The 19,030-nt window shown below is 34.1% G+C and overlaps 1 protein-coding gene across 2 annotated transcripts in view; it reads right to left on the bottom strand.

The window, feature by feature from the left end:
* Positions 1-1,563: 1,563 nt before the first annotated feature.
* Positions 1,564-19,030, bottom strand: part of camta2 (calmodulin binding transcription activator 2) — a 63,983-nt gene continuing 46,516 nt past the window's right edge. The window contains exons 17-23 of one of the 2 annotated variants that reach the window (XM_056448671.1): positions 17,701-17,867; positions 15,753-15,963; positions 15,230-15,301; positions 13,893-13,913; positions 13,137-13,330; positions 7,449-7,523; positions 1,564-4,081 (exon numbers count right to left, since the gene is read on the bottom strand). In XM_056448671.1, the coding sequence (XP_056304646.1) occupies positions 4,027-4,081; positions 7,449-7,523; positions 13,137-13,330; positions 13,893-13,913; positions 15,230-15,301; positions 15,753-15,963; positions 17,701-17,867 (795 nt within the window). In that variant the 3' untranslated portion in view covers positions 1,564-4,026. The remainder of the gene's footprint in view (positions 4,082-7,448; positions 7,524-13,136; positions 13,331-13,892; positions 13,914-15,229; positions 15,302-15,752; positions 15,964-17,700; positions 17,868-19,030) is intronic. The other variant, XM_056448672.1, reaches the window with a different exon arrangement.

Consider the following 19,030-nt stretch of genomic DNA (forward strand, 5'->3'; position numbering starts at 1 on the left):
AAAACATGCGGAGAAACCAGATGGCGTAAATAGAGGGGAGAGAGAGAGAGAGAGAAGCGTGCAGAAATCGGCATTCAGTATAGAGAATAGATCAAACATGTCATCAGGCAGAAGCAGACGTGTTCATTCTTAAATATATCTTCACCAGCTCTTTCTATTTTACAGTATTTACAGGCTAATGATGCATAAAGGTCTGAATGAAGACGTTCTTCAGGACTGTAGAAGATTAAAAACAGCTCAAGGCACATTCAGAAAGATCCAGAAAATACAGACGTGTCCAATATTCCTCTGTAAAGCAGTCTAGTGCTTCTCAGGTCACCCAAGATTGCTTTATGCCACAGAATTCAACAACAAAAGTGCAGCTTATGCCACAGTTCTAAGCTTATTTTCAGTCTTATGCTTTGATTCGTTTACATCTGAACATGTAGAACATCACTGTGCTGTAAATAAACACAGCTGGAGTAAAACATGCATGAGTTTACATCTGGCAATTACAACTTCAGTTAAATTCAGAGTTCAGATCTTGCATTTACATGTTTTGAAATGATGGACAATAATCAGTGCGATATATTAATAATCAAAATGATATGGACAATCATCAACATTTGAAGTGGATCAAGTATTTTCCTCGAAGTTGTCCTAAACTATTGGAAAAACGTTCATCCTTCCCTTAGGACAATTTTGATTTAGAACTTTAAACTCTAATAAACTAAAATTGTGGAATTATGGGTCAACAAAATTGGAATTTCAAGATGCAAATTCATATATATATATATTATTTTATTTACATCTTTATTTTTTACATTTAATTATTATTGTTTTTAAATTACCTCTTTATTTTTTATTATAATATACTTTTCTAGATTATGTTTGAGTTTATTTTTTGCAATTGCAACTTTTAGAATTATAGAACAGAAAAAACTAAACTGCAAGATGTAAACTTAGAATTGAATTAATAAACGTTTTAGATGTAAGATGTAGATTTCAAATTCCGAAACAATGGATGAAATTTCAAGACCTCAACTCAGAATTCCAAGTGTGAGACATGTGAATGACAAGATGGAACTCAGAATTTAAGCAAAAAAGATACATATATATATATATATATATTTACTTTTTTAAATTCTGAATTTACATCTTACAATTCCCACTTTTCAAGATTGAATTCAGAGTTTACATCTTGCAATTAAATTTTTTTTAATTATTGCAAGACGTAAACTCAGAATAATAATAATTTGTTTACATCTTGTAATTTTAACATTTTGGAACTCTGGGGAAACAAGGCTGGAGTTTCAAGACGCAAACTCAATTAAAAAAAAGGTTTGGAATTGTGATTCAATTTTTTTTTACATTTAATTCTGAGCTTTTGTCTTGCAATTGTAACTTTTATTCCAAAAAGAGTCATAGAAACAGAAAAAAACTGAATTGCAAGTAAATTATAATTGCATGTAAACTCAGAATAAAATTGATAAAAATTGGAATCACAACATCTTGAATAAACTCAGAATTTAAAAAAAGGAATATTCATATATATATATATATATATATATACACATTCTGTTTTTAAATCCTGAGTTTAAGATGTTGCGATTCCAATTTTTTATCAATTTTATATATGTTGTAATGAATTTACATCTTAAAATTCCACCTTTTAAAAGATTGAATTCTATCTATGATAATATAACTCTTTGAATTTATATCTTGTGATTGCATTTTTTTTACATTTACATAATTGAAAACAAAAACTGAATTGCAAGATGTAAACTCAGAATTTAATTGATAAAAACACATTTTGAATTCTCCGTAAAAAGATGGAATTTCAAGACAAACTCAGAATCCCAAGAGTGAAACGTGGGAATGACAAGATGTAAACTCACAATGGAAAAAAGAGAATCTATCATCTTACATCTTGCAATTTCAACTTTTTTTAGAATTCAAAATGTACATCTTGTGATTACAATAAAAAAAATTTTATTCTGAATTTAGAAAAGTTGCACAAAAGTGGGAATTGCAAAAAAAAAAAGTAAACTGCAAATTTCAGGTAAAAAGTCAGAATTGTGAGAGAAAACAAGTGATCTAATTGCAAGACATAAACTCAGAATTCCAAGTTTTCATCTCACAATTCCAACATTTTTGGGGACTTTTTGAGTTTGTAGTCTTGCAAATTCATTATTTTTTAAATTGTAAATTTACATCTTGGAAAAGAAATATTGGAATTGCAAGACCTAAAATTCTGAATCCCAAAGAGGAAAATTGAAAATTGCAAACTCAAAATCTCAGGGAAAAAGTTACAATTATGAGATGTTCATTCAAAATTCCTAAAAAGTATAAATGTTTGAATTGCAAAACGTAAACTCAAAGTTGCAAAGAGAAAGAGTGGGAATTGCTGGATGTAAACTTCAAATTTCAGGGGAAGATTTTATCTCAAAATTCCAGTTTTTTTCTGAAAAAAATACAACTTTTCATTTGGAGAAAAGTGAAAATTGCAAACTCAAAATCTCAAGGAATTCCAAATTTCCCTGTAAAAATTGCAAGATCCAAACTCAGAATTTCAGGGGAAAAGACAGAATTGTGAGGGGGAAAGGTTCAAATTGCAAGACAAACTCAGAATCCCAAGTTTCCATCTTACAATTACAATTTTTCCTGTGAAAATTTCAACTTGCTTTTTATTCTGAGTTTCCATCTCACAATTGCATCTTTTTGGAATTAAAAATGTCCACATTTTTGTAAATATGGAAAAATTTTGAAATTGCAAAACGCAAACTCAGAATCCCAATGTTTTCATCTCACTATTCCACATTTTTTCAGAAAAAACTCAAACTTTTGATGGAGGAAAAGTGAGAATTGCAAACTCAAAATCTCAGGGAAAAAGTTTTTCCATCTCACAATTCCAATTTTAACAGTAAAAATTGCAAGGTCCAAACTCAGAATCATCTTTTTTGGAATTAAAAATGTTTACATTGTGATTCCAATTTTTTGTATTTATGGAAAAATGTTAAAATTAACAGATGCAAACTCAAGATTCCAATGTTTTCATCTCACAATTACAATTTTCCCAGTAAAAAATTTCACCTTAAAAAAATTCAGTTCACATTTTGCAATTCCAAGATGCAAACTCAGAATTCCAAAGAGGAAAAAGAGGGAATTGCAAGAAGTAAACTCAAATTTCAGGGTAAAAGGCAGAATTGTGAGGGGAAAAGGTTCAAACTGCAGCCATCAACTCAGAATTCCAATTTTTCCTGTAAAAATGATTGAGTTTACATCTCACAGTTGCATCTTTATTGGAGTTAAAAGTGTTCATCTTGTCATTCCAACTTTTTGTATTTATGAAAAAATTGCAAGATGCAAACTCAGAAGTCCAATATTCCATCTCGCAATTCCAATTTTCCCAGCAAAAATGGCAAGATCCAAACTCAGAATGGGGAAACGAGGGGGGAAAGAAAATGCTAACTCCACATTTTAGGGAAAAAGGTTGAAATTGCAAATCTCAGAATGATCAGTTTTCATCTCACAACATCTTTTAGAGTTTACATCTTGCTAATTTTTTGGGGGTAATTCTGAGATCACATCCAACTTCTTCCCCTGGATTGAGTTTTAACATCTACAGAGTTTACAAGTCAGATCCAGAGTTGTTGTGAAATCAAAATATCAGAATAATTAGGTTTGTTTTTTACTCTGTAGCAGCGATTCGTGTCCAACATGGCCACATTCATCACTAGGCACCGTTACATTTCAGTCCTGCCTTTCCATGGCAACTTAAGACTTTGAAAAAGTGTGTTTTCAGATCAGTGGAACATCGAGTGTTTATAAAATATACAGCATCTCCGAGAGATCAATAAATAAATTCATATGCAACACAATCGAGACTGTGTGTATGATCATATATAAGAGTATATTCTGTTTACATTTATAGAGAGATCCATTAATACATGAAAAAAACATTCAGTAAAGCTGAACGTCAACGTTAGTGTTGCAGCGACCACTGGAAAACAAGCAACCGTAACTGTAATGTGTGTGTGTGTGTGTTCAGGTGGTCAGTCCGCGGTGCTCCAGCTCTTTACTCTGCTTCAGCTCTTTAATCCTGCAAACACACATTATTACGAGGATCATAATTAACCGTACACACCAGATTTCTCAAACACATGCAACAGAATTTCAATAAATACTGAATTAAGTGCTTGAGGATTAGAATGTTGTTGTTTTTTAATGCATGATCAAATATTTGGTTTAATATGTAGAATCATTATTAAAGATGCACCAGATTTCCATGACTTTTGTAGTTAATGAATGAAAGATTTGTAAAAGTATGTTACTGTAAGGCCAATTTATATCCTGTAAATAAACGACTTAAAGCCCGTGCACACCGGGACGATTTTTGCTCACGTTTTCTGTCGACATTTAACGCCTCGTGACTAAATAAAGGGCGCCAATGTCATCGTCCACACCAACGAGGAAAACGCAAGGCACAGAAGCCTCATTTTTAAAGAGACGCCTCATGCTCGTGTTTTTAGGTGCGTTCGACTAGCTGCGCAGATCGATCGAAATCTGTCTTGAAGCAGTGCATGCTGGTTAGAAATGCTGTCCAGATTGATGCTGCGCAGACGCAATGCGACGGTCACATGTGGCATCAAAGTACCGCAACAGCACTCCAAGATCAGACGACTGACTCAAGCCGGTGCAGCATCTGAAGAGCGCCTGCAGGAGCTGCGATGACGACACTGATATTACACGATTGGCTGAGTTCACCGCATGACAACAACCACGTGTGTTTCGGGATTTTTATTGGACAAATTCCGATTCACAAATTTCAAAACAAACAATTCACTATTCTCTCTCTCTTGTACACATCATGCTTATTAAAAGACTAGATATTTTACTGCAGTAATTCTGTTTTAGTGAAATCATTTGTTTATAAAGGCTGGATTATTTGCACAGGTTTATTTTTGACCTTATACAGAATATTTACTGTATTCAGCTTCATGAATGATTTATGATGTATTTTAGTGAATAACCTAAATATTAACTCAAATAAGTCTTACAAATAAAAGATTTATCATCATTGATCCTGCCACCCTGAAGGTTTCTTAACAAATTAAGTAAAGAACTATTTTATTAAATAATTATAAAATGATTTATATCAGGATAATATATATATATATATATATATATATATATATATATATATATATATATATATATATCATTCTTGTCTAAAAGTGAAATTGATATATCCTGCTCTTTCTGGGAAACTTCTACTGAAAGTGGAGCTCACTTATTTTAGGAAGGTCCTTTTGTTCAATCTTTTTGGATTAAAGTGCTTTTTTGAAAATGCTTTCATTAATCAATAATCTTCATCATCATTAAAGTCTTAATCAAAACACTTTATTTTGGGTTTTACACTAATATCTATTGGAAAGTTTTATATCTATAAATGTAAATAAATATAAACCCCTTTTTAGCATATTCAAACGAGAAGTATTAGCCTGGAGTGATGTTTAAACTCCTAGAATTAGTGCTTATTGCTTTATATTTAATAGGCCTGTTCATTATGTTTACATTACCCTCTCGTTTCCCATTGTTTCCTTCATGCGTTTGTTAAATATTCAATTCATAACTCCCTTATTGTTTAAAAATGAATTAGTTTGTAGAGACTGTATTCGGTTTTATTTTTACTGTAAATCTTTTGTTGTTATAATTAAAAAATGGATGATGACGCCATGTGATCGATCATCATGACTGCAGCAAGAGTCCGCCCCCACCTGCGCTCGGCTAATCTCGTTGATCACCGGCTGCAGCCGTGCTTCATGTCGAACGCACCTTTTGTTTTGACGCGCTGCGTCCAAACCTTCTCCACCAATCAGATTGGCACTTTTGTTCACGGAGCACCACAGTAAACAGCACTTAGAGGCGCTCAAGCGCAAAGCTGTCAATGCGAGTGCACATTAAAGAAGATGCCCAGAGGCGATATGAACATGGAGCGGCGATATTCTTCATCGCTAGAGCTGAAGCTGCTGCTTGAACCATCCATGCTTGATCGAATCGCCAGTAACTTTAACAACAAGCGTGTCAACTTTCTGTCTTCTTCTTCTGTGTTACAAGCGGGTGTCAGAAGCTTAAAGTTGTGTAGCATCATATAATGTTAAGGAGTGATTTTGCATCTGCCTGACGCCAGTGAAAATCACTTGGGTTTGAATCCAGAAAAACGTCTCGATAAACGCAAATGAAAAGCGTCCCGGTGTTTACAAGCCTTTAGAGTTTGAAAGAACCAGGAAAATGTCTGCTTATTTTATACATTTTCATGAGTTTCCAGTCCTTCATGGACAAGAATTAAAGATTTGTTAAATAATAAATAGAATAATAATTCTATAATATAAAGAAATTCAGCCGCAGTTCTTTTAATATAGCCATAAAATCAGAGAATTGTATTTATTTATTTTAAATCAATAATCTTGTGTATATATATATATATATATATATATATATATATATATATATATATATATATATATATATATAAATTGTTTAATCATCATTATACACACAGACACACACACCTTTTAAGATTTTTATAATTTTCATGAATTTACCAGTCATTAATGATTTCAATTTTTATAATATAAGAATTAAGAAACATATTTACAGATTTTCATAATTGTCTAATAAAATAAAAGAATAGTATAGTTATATAATATTTTTATACATGTAGGGTTATATTCTAATATGTGTAATATATTTGCACAGGTAAAACAGAAAATAGCACCTGTTTTCAGAAGTAAACAAACACAGTTTACACTATTTAAAAATTAAGTTTGCACAACTTGCTAGATCTTAAATGAAATTATTTTTTATCTGCACTTTTTATTATTAACATTAAAATGTGTGTTTGCTCTAAAATGACCATTAATATTTTGGAAAATGTATTTGTTTTCTTGTCTTTTCCAGTCATTAATGACTTTCTAAATATTCAAGCATCATTTATTTTAAAATCAATAGTAAGTCAACTATTTGAATGACTAAAAACGTATATTATATAAATCAATAACTGTCTGTAGTGTTTTTGATTGTACTCATTTTCATGACACTTCTGCTATTTTTACTGGCTGTTTTTTTTATAGACAAAGTTATGATAAAAATAAATATCTTAAAAATAGTATAATGTATAATCACATAAAGACAAATAATATCATATACTGTCATCAAATACAACGGAAATCAGTTATTGGAAATGAGTTATTAAATCTATTATGTTTAAAAATGTGTTGAATAAATCTTCTCCTTGCTTTTCCGGATTAAAGCAAAGGTTTATATATCATATATCCTGATTGTCCAAGTCCTGCTTCCTCAAAAACAACACACAGCCAGGGTGTGAATTAAATCAGTGAATGTGGTGTAAGAGTGTGTGTGTGTGTGTGTGTGTGTGTGTGTGTGTGTGTGTGTGTGTGCTGTACCTGTGTCTGCAGCGCCGCAGGAAGCGCATGATCTTTCGTGCCGCCTGATCCTGCTTTTTGGTCAGGAAAGATCCTCTGGCAGACAGAAGAGAAGCAGATGTCACTCAGGGTTACCAGATCTGCAGTTTTCCCGCAGGACTGGCACAATTTACATTTCATGAGCAACATGTTTTTTTAATATGCACCAAAATGTAGAATCATTATATAAATGCACAAGATTTATTATCTATTACCTTAAAATATTATATAAATGCACAAGATTTATTATCTATTACCTTAAAATATTATATAAATGCACAAGATTTATTATCTATTACCTTTAAATATTATATAAATGCACAAGATTTATTATCTATTACCTTAAAATATTATATAAATGCACAAGATTTATTATCTATTACCTTAAAATATTATATAAATGCACAAGATTTATTATCTATTACCATAAAATATTATATAAATGCACAAGATTTATTATCTATTACCTTTAAATATTATATAAATGCACAAGATTTATTATCTATTACCTTAAAATATTATATAAATGCACAAGATTTATTATCTATTACCTTAAAATATTATATAAATGCACAAGATTTATTATCTATTACCTTAAAATATTATATAAATGCACAATATTTATTATCTATTACCTTAAAATATTATATAAATGCACAAGATTTATTATCTATTACCCTAAAAACATGTTAAGTAAAATGTATACAACGTATATAGAATATTTTAGAGTTTGATGTCACCAGTAAAATGTATGTTTGTTATAAAATGCATCAATTTTCATGGATAAGAATGAAATGTTTTTACAACATTGAGTACCGTCCCTCAGGGTTGCCAGGTCTGCAGTTTTCCCGCAGAATTGGCACAATATATATTACATGACCAACTATGCACCAATAAAAGAATCATTATATAGATGCACAGGATGTATTATCTATTACCTCTCAATCATAAAAATATTACAAAAATGTTATGCAAAATTTAAATAATAGAAATAAAATATTTTACAGTTTGATGTTACCAGTAAAATGTGTGTTTGTTATAAAAAATTTAGATCAGTTTCCATGATTTTCCAGTCTTTCATGGATAAGAATTAAGTGTTTTTTTAATACAGAGTACTGTCACTCAAGGTTGCCAGGTCTTGTGGTTCCCGCAGAATTGGCAAAATTAACATTACATGATGAAAATTATTTATTTAATATGCAACAATATGTAGAAGCATTATATAGATGCACAAGGTTTATTATAGCTTAATCATAAAAAATGTGAATATAAAAAGTGCTATTTATATAATGTTTGTTTGTGTATTTATTGCAACATAAGCATAATATGGCTACTTCATTGCAAGATCAATATAGATAAAACATTTTACATAATGATAACTTTAAAATAGTGATGATTAACAAAAAGACAAAACTTCACATTAAAAACAGATGCTTTTTGTTTGATAAACGATAAATAACTTAAAACCCTTTGCAAGGATCCACTTTTGAACACACCCATCAGTGAGCTGTCAGTATACAAACCTTGTCTAGTAGTTTATTTATATTTATTATCTTATATATGAATCAAAGATTTTAGAGTTTGATGTAAACTGTGAAATAATTGTTCAATATTGATTACCGTTTTCCCCACTGAATAATCACAATTTATATTACATGATCATAATATTTGATTTAATATGAAAAACATATGCAACCATATGCAGAATCATTATATATCATATATATATATATATATATATATATATATATATATATATATATATATATATATATATATATATATATATATATATATCATGTGGATGGATGGATGGATGGATGGATGGATGGATGGATGGATGGATGGATGGATGGATGGATGGATGGATGGATGGATGGATGGATGGATGGATGGATGGATGGATGGATGGATGGATGGATGGATGGATGGATGGATGGATGGATGGATGGATGGATGGATGGATGGATGGATGGATGGATGGATGGATGGATGGATGGATGGATGGATGGATGGATGGATGGATGGATGGATGGATGGATGGATGGATGGATGGATGGATGGATGGATGGATGGATGGATGGATGGATGGATGGATGGATGGATGGATGGATGGATGGATGGATGGATGGATGGATGATGGATGGATGGATGGATGGATAGATAGATAGATAGATAGATAGATAGATAGATAGATAGATAGATAGATAGATAGATAGATAGATAGATAGATAGATAGATAGATAGATAGATAGATAGATAGATAGATAGATGCACAAATTTTTTTTATGACCAGCCACTTTGGCTGGTAGTTTTCCAACATTACCAGCCACAATTTTGTTGTTGGGAAAATGTATTTTATATGCATAAATTTGACTTTGATTTGTCTTGATTTAGATTTTGTGTTATTTCCACATGCATTTCACTTTTTTGTGTGTTGTGACCTTGCTAAGTGTGCATCAGCAAATGGGTTATGCTTTCACTGTGTCGCACTGCAATTAGTTTCCATTTCACATCACATATCAGAGCTCAAAATTTACCAAAATGATCTCTGACAACATCAAACCTAAATAATAATTTCTTAGCCATATATTTAATATAATGTATGACACACTCTCCCAATTCAAAACTAGATTAAAGACCTATCTGTTCAGTAGAGCATACACTCAGTGCACCACTTAGCGGGCTTCCACACAGGTTCTGCATCTTGTTGATATACACTATGAACAGCAGCTACGCTAATTATCTTCTTTATTCTCCATTTCCACCTGGGGATACTCTTCCCGAGGCCCTCAGACTATGCAGAGTCACTGATTCGATACAAGACCAACGACGAGATGATCCCAAGGTTTCCATATCCTGGACCAGGCCGTATCCTGAGCAGCTACTGTGGTGGTCATGGAAGAGTGGAGAACATGAGACTGATTCCTGTGACGCTCCAGAGACAGACGAGTCTTCACTGAGGCCAGCTTCCAGCCTCCGCCACTGAGACTGCAGCTCTGCACAAGACGTTTGGCCAGCGGAGAAATTAAAATGGTCGTGCCCAACTGAGCCTGGTTTCTCTCAAGCTTTTTTTTCTTCACTTCCACCATTTAGTGAAGTTTTTTTTCCCTCTCCGCTGTCTCCACTGGCTTGCATGGTTCAGGATCTGTAGAGCTGCGCATCGTTGGATTTGCTCTTCAGTGTTTGGACTCTCAGTAGTGATTATTAAACCACACTGAACTGAGCTAAACTGAACTGAACTTAAACACTACAAACTGAACTACACTGTTCCTATTTACTGTGACCTTTTATGTGAAGCTGCTTTGACACAATCTACATTGTATAAGCGCTATACAAATAAAGGGGAATTGAATTGAATTGAATGTGTCAAAACAAGCAAAATATAGCTGTATACATGCACTTTTTAATTCAACAAAACATTTCTTTAAAAAAAATTGACATTTAAAAAAGGAACTATTGCCAAGTATCTAAAACAATGGCTAAAGGTCTCAGATCACCAGTTAACTAAATGGGGAGTTAATCTCCTATTAAAGTAATCTCATTGTAAAAAATATAAGCAAAAGAAAGCAGCTGAAAAACATATTGCGTGTGATAATGAAAGGATGGTCGCGTTAGCGTTAGGTCTGTTAATAATCTGTTCAAGGAATGGTGAAAGTGAAAACAGTAACCGCTGCTGCTCACAAAAAGACACAGCAGGACTGTGGGTGGACGAGCATCACCTTTTGTCCAGTCTATTTCAAAAAGAACCGATCACACCAGTTGCATTTCCAGGCATCGCTGCTTCGCGGAAGGAAATGGGAGCGCGCACGTTTTTGAAACAGTCGCATGCATCACCTGTGTGTGTGAGCGATCATCCTCTCATTCAGTATTTACCTGCTTTCTTCTACTAACGCGAACACTGTTATTTTGTCAGTCGTGCTGCTCCTCGATTCTAAGATCACATTTGCACACATATTGGGCCATCATTATTGTCGAACACTGCTTTTAATAAAAATGTAACAATTATTTCCAAGCAGCCAAAGTGACTAGTGGGAGGAGCAACTGTCTCACCCGCCATGGCTGAAATCTAGCCACATTTGCCGGGTTGGTGAGTGTTAATGTCAAGCTGGTCCTAGTGCCTCAGGGTTGCCAGGTCTGCAATTATCCCACAAAATAAAGTTACTTTTGACACTAGAACCGGCAGAGGGTAAAGAATCCTAGGGATGCTTGACCAAAATAAAAATCATGAAGAATTCAGACGATTGACTTTTCATTGGTCGTGATAATTGTGTTACAAAAACCTGGCAACCGCGCAGTCACTCACGAACTACTGTGTGTGTGTGTGTGCGTGTGTGCGTGTGTGTGCAGGGGCGCAACTACACATTTACTGAGGGGTATGCTGGTTTAAGTTTTGCCCCCTCTACATTCACAGTTCTGAACACAACTGAAATAGTATGAAGTAGTAAAAGTATTACACTAGGCATGTTAAGTCACACAGAATCTCATCTCAACCCAAATTTCTTCTCAATTTCATTTTCCTCACTAAATGATTAAAGCACCTTGACATGCCTTGCTTCTGTACTTTTTGTACATTTGTGAAAACAAAATGATAGATATGAGAGTCCTAAAGGGCAAAAGAACATAAAAATGCAATGACTTCTCACATGTGAGGTGTAAGGTCTGTCTTTGCATTAACAATTGGCTGAAACTGCTATTATACCTCTCACAAAGTGAAATAAATAAGACTTTAAAATGTTTAGTGTCAAAAATAAACAGAGACAAACTGCCTGAAATGATCTATTTTATCAAAACTTTATGGGCAACTTTTTTTGTAACTAAAATTAAAAGTTTTGAGCAAAAAAAAAAGTTACCAAAAGGCCTGATTTATCAATATGATACATAATTAATTTATAAAAATATGTATATGGTATAAAAACATTGATATAAAGATTAATAAACATTTCAGTTCCAAAATGTGAATATTATGACTCATTATTATTGATGAGTATTAATTATTAATCAAGTATATAAAATTCATTTAGGGGAATTTTTAATCCAAATATTATTTTCTATTTTATCTGAAATATATTGAGGTTTGAACTTACCTAAACATACATTTTGTCTGATCCCTCTTAATTTGGCAAATTAATTAATTAATTAATTAATAATAAACAAAGAAAAAATGTTCAGATTAATCTTATAACCTTTGACCTCAACTGTACTGTATGTATGATTTGATAGTTTATTTCAATAAAAATGTCAAATATCTAACGTTACATCTACATGAACACTTCACACTTGGCTGTGTGACTGCATATTATTGTGTTAAATGATTTTAAATTAACACGTGTGTGCTAACGTATGCAACTCATGATAGCATTTTTTATTTAATAAAATACAATATTTTACTCGTATAAAATGCAAAACAAACATTTTTAACAAAACATATTTATTTATTATTATTATTTGAAACTTTTAATAAGGATAATTTCAAAAATCATTTTGGCACAATGGCGCCCCCCCATGTGTGTCTCCCCTATGCACCGCATCTACTGCATACCCCTTTTTGCGCCCCTGTGTGTGTGTGTGTAGAGGATATCTGCTCTGGCAGATTATTTAGTAGGACACCTTTTTTTGCAGTGTGTGTGTGAGTATGTGGCATTTCGAGTGTGTGTATATGTTTCTCACTTGATCTTGGTGTTGAGGGCCCCGGGCCCCCGCGGCCCCTGCTTGACGCGCTCGTACTCCTTATAGCTGCGGTAGTACTGCTGAATGAGGACGGCTGCACGGCGCGACTGCTGGAACTTCTTCTGCTCGTAATAACTGCGAAACTTACTCTGGATCAGGATGGCCGCCTGCGTCATCTTCTTATATAAGGCGTACTGGAGGAACACAAACACACACATTACACACATGCGTATGGACTCTTTCATATCTGCGTGTTTCTCCGCAGCAGAAGTCATCATAGTTGGCAACAATTCATTATTCTACAATCCTATTTGCTGAAATAACGACAGGAAAACTCCAGGATGGTGTTATCAAGACTTTCAGAAAGAGGAAAACAATAGTGCGAGACTGATAACGGCAGAAGAGAGAATAAGAGATTTACTGTCCTGCACACATACACACTGCATTACACACACCTCACACAAGCGCTCATTTCTTTGTAGTAATTTGATGCAAAGATGATCTAACACATACAGAAATACATCTAAATGTTGATACACTTTAAAAAGAAATAAGATATTAAAAACTTTCAATGATTTAAGATGCTGATGAGCGTTAAACGCGTCATAACAATCTTGTGAAAGGCATAATTACCACTATAAACACATTAAACACATGCATATTAACACTGCAGGAGGACGACGCAAACACACACACACACTCAGACACTGCACAGCAGAACGGTGTGAAAGTACAACAGTTTGTTTAGTTTGTTACCTTCAATGCTATCCATGTTAGCTAGCGTGAAATTAAAGAAGAAACAGGAGATCAGAGACACAGCAGCGACGTTAGTGTGTTAGCAAAGACACACACACAGACGCAGAACACACACTCCGTAACGGTTTGCTTTTCATCAAGTGTTTCTTTCTTTCTTATTATTTTTAGGGGTTTTTCACCTTTAATTGGAAAGGACAGTGGAGGATACAGACAGGAGAGTATTGGGTGCAGAGAGAGGGGAAGAGTCGGCAAAGGACATCATCCGGGAATTGAACTCGGGTCGCCGTTAGCACCATGGTGCTATATGTGCACTTAACCATTAGGCTATTGGTGCCGACTTCATCAAGTATTTCTGTATATTTGTGTGAGTAACTATTTAATCACGTTCATCACATGGCTGTGTGGAATACTGGATTGTGATTGGTCGATTATGATATTCCAAAGTATGTTATTCCCAGATAACAACTGATTACTACGGAGTACTCATAATAATAGATTTGAACATTCATTCATTCATTTTCCTTCAGCTTAGTCCCTTTATTCATCAGGGGTCACCACAGCGGAATGAACCGCCAACCATTCCGGCATATGTTTTATGCAGCAGATGCCCTTCAAGCCACAACCCAGTACTGGGAAAAACCCATAAACACATTCACACACACACACACTCATACACTACGGCCAAATTAGTTCATCAATTCCCCTAGAGCGCATTTGTTTTGACAGTGGGGGAAACCGGAGCACCTGGAGGAAACCCACGCCAACACATGGAGAACATGCAAACTTCCACACAGAAACACCAATGAGCCGGGACTGGAACCAGCAACCTTCTTGCTGTGAGGCCACAGTGCTAACCACTGAGCCACTATCGTAAGTTATTTTAATGATAAGCTCCAGATTAGGCTTCAGTACTGACTAATCTAATGTATATGCACAAATATAATATTGTAAAGCTTCCTGTAGAAAATATTAATTTAAGTGAGAGATTAGTGAGGGGTGAACTCATACATGCTGAGCACTGTATACAGTGAAGGGAAAAACAAATTAATCCACAACTGAACTGCAATTTAAAGGCAACAAGTCAGTATTGAGTGTCTTATATCATATTAGCCCCCAATTTTTTTTTTTTTTCCGATTCTCTACTGAACTAACCACTGATGTCCAGTGACTCAGCTAATTAATCTAGTTGAAGTCTTTAAATTGCATTTTAAGCTGAATACTAGTATCTTGCATTCTGTAGCATGTGGGTTACAGTATTAGAAATCTAGGCAACATGCTGAACTAGACTGGCAAGTAAATATGTGTGTATGTATGTGTGTGTGTGTGTGTGTGTGTACCTGTTTGTATTTGCGGTAACAGCGCTGAATCACGGCTGCAGCCATATCCTGCTGCTCCTTTAGTCTCCGGCCCTGAACACAAGAAATGTGATGAAGTCAAAGACACACACATACAGTTGTGTATGTGTGAGGATTGTGTTTGTTTGTATGCATACAGTATGTGTGGGTATTTTGTGAATATTTCCTGTATATAAACATATGATTGGTGGTCTGTACTGTGTGAGTGAATGTGTGTGTGTATGTCTGGATTTTATGTGTGTTTGAGTATGTGTAGACGTATGTTTACGTGCGTGTACTGCATATCCATCGTTTGTGTGTGTGTGTGTGTTTACTGTGTGTATAACTGATGATTTGTACTGTGTGTGTGTGTGTGTGTGTGTGTGTGTGTGTGTGTGTGTATATATATATATATATATATATATATATATATATATATATATATATATATATATATATATATATATATATATATATATATATATATATATATATATATACACACACACACACTTTTTTTCTGCACCTTATATCTGCGGAACGCGTTCTGGATGACGCGCGCAGCCTCGTACAGCTCTCTCTGCTCGGAGTCCGTCAGCGTCAGCAGAGCGAAGTCTCTCTCCATCCTCCCATTGGCTGAGGCGTTCAGAAACTCCGCCCACGCAGCACTGCTTGGGGGGCGGAGCCTCTGCAGTGCCAAATCACTGAGGAGCGAGGGCGGAGTCGGACACAGACTCCTGTAAACACAAACACACACACAGTAAAACATTTCACATTAAAATGAATCAATTAAAAGAAACACAGATTACAGTTTATTCAAATGACTAAATTAAATTAAAATATTATTTATACAAATGTATCAGTCATTTAAAATAAACAAATTGCATATAGTTAATTCTGTATAATATATATATATATATATATATATATATATATATATATATATATATATATATATATATCAGTTTTCCACAGTTTATTTTTAAGACCCAAGCATGTCATTATCTTATAGAATCACTATTTTAAGCATAGAGTGTGTATTTCATAGACTCAGACTCTAAATATTGTGTTGATAAACATTTACATTTGACATTCAGTCAGATAGCAGATGCTTTTGTCCACAGTCCTACAAATGAGGCATTCAGAGATTCAACATGAAGAGGCAATACACAACAGGTGCTACTAATACAAAGTAGAATTATATTTTTAATATAACAATGTCCATCATATTTAATCCTATTTCCAGTAAACTTTTAAAACATTTAAATGATAACTCCTGCACACCAATGATGCATTTGTTTGAGCACAGTACAGTAAAACAGTCCAGTAAAAGGGTGAAATATATTTCATCAATCTAAAATAGCACATGTGAATTTATAGTAAAGTGTCATTTATTGCTGTGATCATCAGCATGCTTAAGGCATCAATATAAATGATTATTCATTATGTGATGACTGACACATTTTTGTTAACAGTTATGCTGCCTCATGGTTTATTTTTGTGGATTTGTTTTTTATATTTCAGGATTGATAGATGAACATCGATGAGCATCATAAATGCCTTTATTGTCACTCCTGATCAGTGTAATATAGGGCTATACAATAGATCGAAATTGTATTGTTATCATGATAACAGTATATGCAATTTTCATATCCCAGAGAGGTGCAATAAATTAAACAAAAAACTTTTGTTTTTAAGGGATGCACCAAAAAAAAATGAGAATTCAGGGCCAAAACCAAAAACTCATAGGAGGAGAATCCAGAGCTGAAAATACGGGATGCATGACGATTCCTAAATCTTTGCACCTCGACCTTGACCTTGATCTTTTAGATCAAAATAGATTTCTAGTTCAGAAAAAGATCCATTATTACCTGTTTATTTAAGTATAATCCTTAGATAAATACAATATATATATATATATATATATATATATATATATATATATATATATATATATATATATATATTTTTTTTTTTTTTTAATTTTATTTTTTTTTTATTTATTTATTTATTTTTTTAATTGCCAGACAAAAATTACAATTAAGCACATCCAAAATAAACGTTTTTGTTTTTTTACATAATTTAAGTGTGTGTAATGTATATATATATTTATCAAGTATATATATATAAATACACACATGCGTGCATATATCTGAGAACATGTTCATTCATATTTAAATATAAAATATATGCATGATAGTATAGGAATTTTAATATTTATCTAACAAAATTGTTTCTATTTATGTGTGTGTGTCACATAGATAAAAAATGTATATAATACACAAACATATATAAGTCAAAACAAACTTTTATTTTGGATGCGATTAATCTTTTCCCAGCACTAATAAGCTTAAAATAAATAGCTATTCTCAAGGTAAAGGTACTCAACAGCAATATTGCATATTTTCTCAGTATCGTGCAGCCCTAATGCTTTCCTGATGAGCAGAAGTAATAGTTTCTTCTCTTCCTCTCACCTGTCTACAGTGTCCAGGTACGTCGCGAGCCACGGCATGGTGTCGTGAATGGCAGGATTGTCCCGCCTCTCTCGCAGTGGTGACTCCGCCTCCCGGTTAAACTCCTCCTGCTTGATTCGCTCAGGCGTGGCCTCAATGATCTGCTCGGCGAGTGTCGCCATGTCAACCTACCATTCAGACATTATGACGACATAGTCTCAATAGATAACTTAAATTTACTTCACTGTATTGCAATTAAATCCGAGTCCACAGTAGTCAAACTCAGTTCCTGGAGGGCCGCAGCTCTGCACAGAATAGTTCCAACCCTAATTAAACACACCTGATCAAACTAACTGAGTCCTTCAGGCTTGCTTGAAACCTACAGGTGAAGGCTGATTTATACTTCAGCGTCAAGCGTATAGCCCTCGCCGTGGCCGTCGACGACGTTGACGCGCACCTCTGAAAAAATGTAACTACACGTCGTAATGATGCGTAGCGCAAGCTCTGTAATTGGTTGGCTTGGTAGCACTGACGAGTGTGGCGGAGGTGAGAGCCACGCGAGCCCGATGCAGCGCATTTTTACAAGTGTGGAGTCTCGTGAAGGAGCTCCAGATGGAGACTGTTGTTTCGTGTTTACCTCATGATTAGAATTATTGCACGTCCGCCGATTCCAGCCTCAAAATAAGCGTGTTTGAGCCACTTCTACATTATCGTAGCATTCAGAAAAAACAAAACACCAGCGAAGAACTCGACACAGAGAAACATAAACACCTCACTGCCAGCTAGCGTTTCGGAAGTGTTATTGCAGAGCAGCACACGCAGCGTGCTGAAGTATAAATGCACGGCTACACGCATTGCATGCGCCTTGGGTCACGCCGATCACTCAACGCAGAAGTATAAACCAGACTTAAGTGTGTTGGAGTTGGGTTGAAACTAAACTGTGCAGGGCTGCGGCTGCTGAGTTTGACACCCCTGTCCCAATCTAATCATCACAAACTATATATCATTGAAAATGTCTATGCTTTTATTTATAAATAGTGTACAACAAACTTTTTTTGTTGTAGGAGGAGTAGTAGATTTACATTTCATTAAATTTACATTCACCCTTCAACCTCTAAGAGCATTTGTGTTGACATATTTAAACCATAGTATTATAATCGAAATATAAAGTAATAACGACAAACTGTACATCACTTGAACGCTTAACATTTCTAGTGTCCATATCTGGTGACTGATCTTTGATAATGAGCTACAATTATTTATTAATTTGTGACTCGGATACTCATCGCAGTTGCAAAGCATTACTTGCAATCCACATGTAAAGTTTTGTTTAGAGGCTAAATGGGCTATA

This window comes from Danio aesculapii, chromosome 23 (genome assembly GCF_903798145.1).
Source record: "Danio aesculapii chromosome 23, fDanAes4.1, whole genome shotgun sequence".
Lineage (NCBI taxonomy): Eukaryota > Metazoa > Chordata > Actinopteri > Cypriniformes > Danionidae > Danio > Danio aesculapii.